Consider the following 9,170-nt stretch of genomic DNA (forward strand, 5'->3'; position numbering starts at 1 on the left):
GGACGGGGTGTTTTTTTTTTTTTAAATTTTATTATTATTATTGTTTTTATTTATTTATTTTTTTTTTGGTCGCAGCTGTTTATATAGAAACGGGTCGGTTACTAGTGAGATTACCCAGTGACACAGGAAGTGGTTTGAAGCTTTTGTATTTGATGTGATGAAGTCCAACCCGCAGGCCTTCACCGGCTGACGGTGGCCGGACGGAGATCAACGTTGGATGCAACTCATTAAAATGATCTAAAAAAAAAAAAAAAGAAAAAAAAAAAAAGAAAGAAAAGCATGCTGTTTGTCCGAATCTGCAGACTGCTTCCTACTACGTCAGCGCCACTGGCATTACCAAGGTGAGTAATGTAGGTTGTTGTTGTTGTTGTTTTTTTAAAATAAATAAATAATGGATTAGACTGGTGAGTATTCTCTGTGAAATGTTGCGTTATTGCTTGCAGGTTTTTAATTTTTTATTATTTTTGTTTTAACCTCTTTAAATCTGCAGGTATTAGTGTTTAAAACGCCTTAAATTCAGGTTTACATTTGAGATTCTCGTTGCAGAATATGCTCCTGATGTACTCCTGTTATTGTAGCTTCCCCCCCCCCCCACCCCCCACCAACCCCCCCGTACTAGTTCATGTGAGGATCACCATAACTATTGTGAAAACCGTTTCTGGGATTTGCACACCATTGTTGCGATTCATAATGACACAGCAGTGGCTTTCACTTGACCCTCCCCATTCCCCGTTTGTCTCACACATAACGCCTGCGAGCTTCCTGGTTATGGCAATATCAATCCACCTAACCCGGTCGCAAACTCCCTGCCGTTTTGTCCTCAGAAAGCAACTTTTCTCGTCTTTCCGCAGACACGGATTTCCCCGGCGCAGCATGGCATCAGACCCAGAGACGACCCGGTTCGACTTTCTGGTGATCGGCGGCGGGTCTGGAGGTCTGGCCGGGGCTCGGCGGGCGGCGGAGCTCGGAGCGGCTACCGCCGTCATCGAGAGTCACAAACTCGGAGGTACCTGCGTGAGTAAAAAAATAATTTAAAAGGAAAAAAAAAAAAAAAGTCCACTCTGACTGCTGTCACTTTACTGTCGCCTCTGCAGCTTTTATACTCGTGTTAGTTACCAGGTTCACTGCGAAGCCTCCGGACTCCTTTTGTGGATTTTTTTTTTTTTTTTTCTTTTCCTTTCCCCCCCCTGTGTTTGACAAACATTGTGGGTTTGTTAGAAGTGCTCTCCTCTCGTCCTGAGGCTAACACCAATGGACAAAACAACACAGCCACAGTCTTAACATTTAAAAGTAAACTGACTTGTTTAAAAACCTGCATCTCTTCTTTTACTTCCTGGAAACATGTTCTACAATGTTGAAAGGTTTTGGGTCATGGTGCAACCGGAGCTGCAATATATGGAAGATGAGCTACTTCCTTAGTTTTAGTTGTTTTTTTTGTTGTTGTTGTTGCAGAGAATTGAATGCATTATGTAGCCCGTGGTTGGTGTTTATATTGTTATCTCCACCTTCCGCATTTACTTCTCAATTAATATAACAGAAGTTAAGTCAAAGTTCATATCTATTGCTGTTATCATGTGTTCACTTCGGGTGCTGTTATATATATATATAAAAAAAAAAAGATAAGGTTATATTGTGTTACTGTCTGATTTCGATAAATTCAAACAATCACTTGACTTTGCATAAATGTGCCATGTTGATTACCTAAAAGTGTTGATATTGATCAGTGTTGGAAAGGTTACTTTTGAAATGTAACAAGTTACATTTATTTATCGAGTTATACGAGCTGTTGGAAAAGTAATAAGTAATGTTACTATTTTAATTTCTTCATCTAAGTAATGTAACTTGTTACATTTGATTACTTTTCTGATAAATGTTTTAAATTGGGCAGTTGGGCGGTTACAGTAACTTACCTGCAGATGTTTCTTCTGGTGTGACATCAAGCTTTTTGATGTCTAATTTGACGTTAGGGCCTTTTAATCCAGTTTATTCTTGAATTTCTGGCGATGAAATCAATTCTTGTCTCGTGAACTGTCCGGCTGCCTTGTCGTGCACGTTGATTTGACTGGCAGACAGAAGACGGTGCAACTTTAAACGAGGGTACAGGTCAAAAACGGTACTTCAAAATCAGTGGAGCCTGTCGAGATGTACAAAGAGAGAAAAAAAAGATGCAAAGCAACAGAATTAATGTTATAGTCTACATACACGCTTTTAACCAAAAAGAATATATTCCGATGATCCTCCTTTGCAATCCCCAACATTTTGAAGTGTAACTGCAGTTTGATGACATATTTTCTTCTCAGTAAGTAATTGTATTGCATGTAACTAGTTACTCTCCATCCCTGATATTGATAATGTGATAGTGATTTCAGGTATACATCTTTTAAGTTGAACTGTAGAAGGAGCTTCACGAGTGACGTCTTTTTTTTTTCTTCTATAAAATGTCGTCGTTAGTTGTACGAAACACAGGAGCTGGGCTGTTGTTCAGCTACGTTTTCATTTAACGCCACGACACATATTACAATGTAGTGTGTAGAAAATGCTCGGACCTCTTTGGCGTTCTGAAGTATCTTCTTGATAATTTAACATGTGCTTCTATTACGTTTGATAAAGTTTACACTGGATTCATTTGCTGTCCTCCGCTGTTTTTCAGGTCAATGTCGGCTGTGTCCCCAAGAAGGTAAACGTTCCTTTCCCTTCTTCTCTTAATGGGTCAAGTTTGAACTCGTAAGGCTGAATAATGTATTCATCTGCATGAAAATCTATGTTTGTTCACAGGTTATGTGGAATGCAGCAGTTCATGCCGAGTATCTACATGACCACAGTGATTATGGCTTTGATGCTGGAAATGTTCGTTTCAGTTGGGAGTAAGTTACAGTGACTGTTGTCTCATTTTTCATGTTTTTGTGCAACCGCATTGAGCTCTTTTGAAAGCCGCCATGTTGTTCCAGGAACAAAGCGGTGTTCATTTCACGGTGCAACCTTTCCGTTTGTTTTGTTGCTTCACTTCCCTATCTTTGTGCATGAGCCAGTTGAGTCAGGATGACGGTTAGAGATTAAACTCTGGAAGGAGTGGCTGGGGTTACATGAGACAACTTTAGTCAAGGACACAAAGCAGTGAAGTGAGACGGGGTAGGGCAGCTGTTTAAGGTGGGCCAGTCTGGGTTTGTGTCCAGCATACTTCTATTGTCCCGGAACAATACCGTTATTAAAGATATTTCAACATGTTACTGGTAAAGCTCACGGAAAAGTATATATTAAAATATAAAGAGGTGGAAACAGGGTCTCTAAAAATCAAATGCAAAAGATGCTGCCTGTGTGAAGCTTTTAATGTTTAAACTTTTCTGAAACTGATGATTTAATAATTTACATCTCTTGTCACCTTTAGTCTGTTTGGTTTAGTTTGATTGTTTTTAATTGGAATGTGTTTCTGTTATTTTGTCCAATCCATGTACGTTGCAGCAATAAGATCCATCTGAATAGGCAGTGGGATGTCATATTAAATCAAACATTTTCTGAAAACAAGACTAAGATTTCAGCAGATATTTTCTCAGTCATCTAATTTCTGTGAAAGGCAACGCAAGTGTTTATGGTAACCCTGCTTACTGTTTACAAACAGGAAATGCTTTGGCTGCCCTTACAATTTTGTGTGTATTTGTGGGTTTGCAGAGCTCTAAAGGCCAAAAGAGATGCGTATGTCAGTCACCTAAACCGCATTTATCGCAACAATCTTGACAAGGTGAGTTCAAATTTTATTTAATGTTTCATTGTGTCACAACTCGGGTCACAAAGAATCCATTTCCACATGAAGATGGAACGAAAGATCAATTGCCGGTCAGAAAATACTGATGTCTGCTCCATTTCAGGCTAAAATCCAAACCATTCAAGGCCACGCCAGGTTTACAAGCGATCCGGAGCCGACTGTGGAGGTCAATGGAAAAAAGTATACGGCACCTCACATCCTCATCTCCACTGGAGGGCATCCTTCTGTTCTGAGTGAAGCTGAAGTTCCAGGTAAGACACGCTGTCATCATCTTTGTGTGAAGCTCTGCTGTTCCTGAGCTTTTTTTTTTTTTTTTTAGTTTCTTTAATTAATTCCAATAATACAATAATGCTACTTCTATGAAATCTCAACGATCATGTTTATTGTTTGTTTCAGGAGCAAGTCTGGGCATTACCAGCGATGGCTTCTTTGAACTTGAAACCCTGCCAAAGTAAGTTGGAAATATAATATGTTCTGTAAACACAGGTTGGACACCATCAGGATCATTTGGAGCTCACGGTTGTGTTTTCCTGACAGACGCACCGTGGTCGTGGGGGCTGGCTATATTGCAGTGGAGATGGCAGGCATTCTCGCCACCCTGGGGTCCAAAACATCCCTCGTTATTCGACAGACAGGAGTGAGGAGAAAAACGCACCATCATAGCGCATGATTGTTTCGCGGGAGTGCAGCCACACAGAAACACGTGTCTCTGTTTTCTCTCTGTAGGTTCTGAGGAACTTTGACGCCTTCATAAGCGCAAACTGCACCAAAGAACTGCAACACTCTGGCATAGATCTGTGGAAGAACTCTCAGGTGAAGTCTGTGAGTAAAACGGAGACGGGTCTGGAGGTGACGCTCGTCACCAAAGACCCGGAGAAGAAGAACGACGGAGAGAAGATCAGCACCATCCAGGAAGTGGACTGCCTTCTGTGGGCCATCGGCAGGCAGCCCAACACACTGGGGCTGAACATCGGCGAGATGGTAACAGTCGGCCCATTCAGAGGACACCCTATGATGTTTACTGCAGGCTGTCACTGCGAAATGTAACATCTGAGCTTCCTGGAAAACAGGCACTTCCCCTACATGGACTCATAAATGAAAGCTCTTATTTCATTTAACAGCTGGAAAGGCTGGAAAACACTCGTCAGTAAAACCGTAACTGGATTTAAAACGGCTTATCACCACTGTTCGTCTGCAAAGGGAATTCGTTCGCTTTTGGCTCGGTTCAGCATTCAATGTGTCAGCCTTGTTTATTCTTGCTGCTTAATTGTCCTTTTAGATAACAGCAGAGTTGCAGATCATTTAGAATTTCTGTGTAGTAAAGACACAGGATTTATGTCTTTAGTCATTTTAGCATAAAAAGAGCTCTGCCCCAGAACTACATCTATTCACACACTATCAGACGAAAAAGTTTCATAATTGAAGACCTTTATATGGCAATAAACCAGAATAAACTAGGACTGGGATCATAAACCAACGATTGGGGATAATCTAGGAACAAGCAGAGACAACTGTTGCACAACTTTGTTGTTGTTTTCTGGACGCGACGAGTGAAATTCTGGCACAAGTGAAATGGCTGTGAGCTTCACAGGCCTGTTATCAACAGATTAAAGGAGCAGTGAATTCTGGGTTAGTCTGGGTCAAATAGTCAGAGGGCTTTGCCTCTTCTGACTATTTGTGGCTCAGAGACAGCTGGTTGGCTGCAGTGATTGACCATCAAAAGCAGCAGTTTGACTATGAACTTCTGTTTAGGTCAACAAAGCATGTTTAAGTGAGGACTGTGACTGACCTCTGTTCTGTTTACAATCCTCCGTAGTCGTTTCTTGCTGTAGACATCATTTCTCTGCTCAGCTGCTCGCTCCTAATTCACTTTCAAAACTTTATAGAAAGGGAAACGGTCAAAACCCTCTGTCTTGTTTCTCTAAACCATTGTTCATCCCAGCAGAGCTTCTCCACAACACTTTGTCTTAAACCTGTTTGTTTGTTGGCTTTAGTAGTGTCGTAGCAAAGTTCACAAATACCAATTTTGTCAAACAATTCAAAGTGAATGTCTTGTCTTCTTCTTCGCTGTACATCCTGATGTTTTTACTGACTTGTGACGACTGTATAAGGGGTTCTGTCTCTTTATTTGTCAGGGTGTGGATACAGACGAAAGGGGCCATATCGTGGTGGATGAGTTTCAGAACACCAGTCGATCAGGGCTCTATGCTGTCGGGGATGTCTGTGGCAAAGCTCTTCTCACACCTGGTAGGAAGCAGCACTCATAATAACCCAAGTCATTTTACATGTTGGCCAGTTTGGGTGTTTGAAGGCTGGTGATGCTGATGTTTTCTAAACTAAAGGCTTTAATAGCATTTTGTGTCCACTGTTAATATCCCTACATTATTTTTTATGTCTAAAAGGTATTTCAACGATAGTAAGAAGAAAGGTGTTTGTGGGTGCTTTCACAAGAGACGTGTGGCTCAAAATAACTGCACAGCATTGCAAAAGAAAAGAAAAAAAAAGGATGATATTCTTACCCAGTCAAATTTGATTATGGGAATATAGCTGTTGTATTTACAAGCCTTGAGTTTCTTGTGCTTCGGAGGTTTGAACCTAAATAAACCAAAAAGAGAAACTACCATACCAACTTTCAGACCAAGAAAATCTATTCAAAGGAAATCTTTATTGGTAGATTAATTTATACATTTAGCTTTAAACAGGGTATCAGCGGAGCAGCAGTTCTGGTTTGCACCTGTTTTTCTGGTTTTAGAATAAAGCATTTAATCCTTTTGTACGTGAGGTATTTTTGCAGGACATTTACTGTGATTCAGAGTCCTCTGATGTTATGTTGTCCGGGCAGTCGCCATTGCTGCAGGCAGAAAGCTGGCACACAGGCTGTTTGAGGGCAAGAAGGATTCCAAGTTGGACTACTCCAGCATCCCCACAGTGGTGTTCAGCCACCCACCCATCGGTACTGTGGGCCTCACAGAGGGTGAGTACAAAGATGTCTTCAGGTGGGTTTCAGTCTCGGCCCATGAAGCCGAAGCACTTTTCACTACAGTTTTACACCAATGGAAATCCTGCATTTACTCAACAGGACGAGAGTTTTAAGTGCTGACTTGCATGTGTTTATGTCACAGATGAGGCCATTAAATCCAGAGGGAAGGAGAACGTAAAGGTCTACAAGACTTCCTTCACTCCGATGTATCACGCCGTCACCAGCAGGAAGACTCAGTGCATCATGAAGCTGGTGTGTGTGGGCAAGGAGGAGACGGTACGTAGGAGTCATCTGTTCTCCAGACAACAGCTGCTTGGTGAAAGATTAACGCAGTAAATTTATATTATTCTGATTCTAGTAACCTTGTATTAATCAAGACTACAACATTGTGTTGTTATTTCTTAGTGTACACATCAGCTGAATTTCTAAGATAATGAAGATCTGAAAACCTGTTTGAAAACGTATTTATATAATTAAAACTTTAAAGGAGGAAATTTTATTTGAATCTTCTTAACACTGTTGAAAAAAATACAATATAAGTTGATGGGTAGAACTTTTTTTAGAGGGCATATTTTGTTATCATTTATTATTATTATTTTTGTATTTTTACCAACCCAGTTTGAGCCAAGAAATCCAGAGTAAATGTCAAGGTTGTTCAAAGGCTCCTGTTTAGACTCACTAGTCGGCACCAATACTGTAACAAGCTCTTCTGCAGACAGAAATCATCACAGAAACTGTAGAAACGGAGGTTTCTAAAGTCCAGAGCGCATTATACATCAAATGTTGAATATGGGATGTCTATTGTCTTTTTTTCTAACCAGGATCACAATATCTGTCCTGCTCTTACTGTGTTGTAACCTCAATGGTTGTATCCACTTTTACAGCTGTATAAGCAACAACTCAGGCTGTGGTTTAGTAAAACACAAAAGAATATTTTAATGCCAACACAAAAAACAGCACAGAGGACACTTGACATCTCGTCAAGGCCTTAACTGAAGCTCTTTATGAGCTGGACAGTGTCTTTATTTTAGACGCATCTGCACACAAACTGCTGCAGTTATTGTTTAAAACAAAAACTGAAGACTGAAGGCTTTCATAGCATTTTGTATCCATTTTTAATCTCTCTACATCTGTTTGTATGCCAAAAAGGTGTTTTAATATTAATAGGGAGAAAGATGTTTATGGGCGCATTCACAAGAGACATGTTTAGAGATATTGAGAAGTTTAATTCACCTTTTGTGAATATATGAGGACTTTTATTTTGTGTTTATTGGAGGGAAAAACCTCGATGAAGTCACATTTTAAATGCTGGTGGCTCCAAATAACTGAACTTAAATTGTATAATAATTGATAAAATCATTTAATTCTATAAATACGTTTTTAAGCCGATTTTGAGATCTTCATTATATTAGAGGTTCAAATGATCTGTACGTTAAGAAATAGCATTCATTTTAAGCCACATCTGAGGCTGAAGTTTATTAAAACCCCCAAAAAATTAACTTTCATGCCAGCACGGAAAACAGCACTTTAATCTATTTAAAGCATCAACTGAAGCTTTTTATGAGCTCGTCTGTGTCTTTAATTTGAGCTCTTGTGTACACAAACTGCTGCAGGTATTGTTAAACCCCGAGCTGTGTTATTTTCCCAGGTGGTGGGCCTGCACATGCAGGGCCTGGGCTGCGATGAGATGCTACAGGGATTTGCTGTGGCCATCAAAATGGGTGCTACCAAAGCAGACTTTGACAAGACTGTTGCCATTCACCCCACCTCGTCTGAGGAGTTTGTCACTATGCGTTAATGCAAACAAAAACTCCCCCCCCCCCCTCCTCTCTTCCCTATACGAGCAGCAACCCAGACAAGCATACCAGGACAGAGTCACTCCTCCATACTAGTCTCGCATCAGCTTGACGACTTGCTTTATAGAACTACCTACATACTTCCCTTTTTCTCTCATTTAAGTGACCTTATTCGTGAGCAGTGTTTCACTTTTTTTTTTCTAATTTTTACCTTAATGGACCAAGACCCGAGTTATGGGCTTCTTAAACTGTACTGTGGGTCTTGATTATTGATTGAATACCCTGGATTCCATTGAAGGATTGTGAAATGGAAGTGATGGATCTGCAGGTATTGCTGTCAAGATATTGCATGGGAAGTCAAAAGACCTCTCCCCTAGTGTATGTGTTTGATTTGTCAGTCATTTGTCGCATGAATATTGCAAACACTGCTGCGGGCGCCTATTCACTATCATGACATTTATCTACTGTACTGTTCTAAAGATCCAATAAACCTGCAGGTTTTTTTCTTAAGTGTTGGGATTATTTTCTCCTCCCTCTGTGACTAAGCGCTTTTCTTTTGGTATTATTTCTCAAAGAGCCCTACCCTTTTGGTGTTCACAACTGAATGGGGTTGGGTCAGGTATGAGCTGTAGTT

The 9,170-nt window shown here is 40.4% G+C and overlaps 1 protein-coding gene across 2 annotated transcripts; it reads left to right on the forward strand.

The window, feature by feature from the left end:
* Positions 1-176: 176 nt before the first annotated feature.
* gsr (glutathione reductase) lies at positions 177-9,046 on the forward strand. Of its 2 annotated transcripts, XM_069170408.1 has the most exons (13): positions 184-341; positions 852-1,014; positions 2,651-2,677; positions 2,776-2,864; positions 3,667-3,736; positions 3,864-4,011; positions 4,157-4,211; positions 4,298-4,397; positions 4,487-4,741; positions 5,896-6,007; positions 6,603-6,734; positions 6,883-7,016; positions 8,389-9,046. In XM_069170408.1, exons 1-13 carry the CDS (start codon positions 280-282, stop codon positions 8,536-8,538), a joined length of 1,497 nt encoding a protein of 498 aa, XP_069026509.1. In that variant the 5' UTR covers positions 184-279; the 3' UTR covers positions 8,539-9,046. The 2 variants fall into 2 exon arrangements, with proteins under 2 accessions (XP_069026510.1, XP_069026509.1); XM_069170409.1 differs by lacking the exon at positions 8,389-9,046 and having other exon boundaries at positions 177-341; positions 6,603-6,756; positions 6,883-6,967.
* Positions 9,047-9,170: the final 124 nt, after the last annotated feature.

This window comes from Embiotoca jacksoni, unplaced genomic scaffold (genome assembly GCF_022577435.1).
Source record: "Embiotoca jacksoni isolate LCO1_2020_lvr unplaced genomic scaffold, fEmbJac1.0.p SCAF_5, whole genome shotgun sequence".
In the NCBI taxonomy this organism is placed as follows: Eukaryota; Metazoa; Chordata; class Actinopteri; family Embiotocidae; genus Embiotoca; species Embiotoca jacksoni.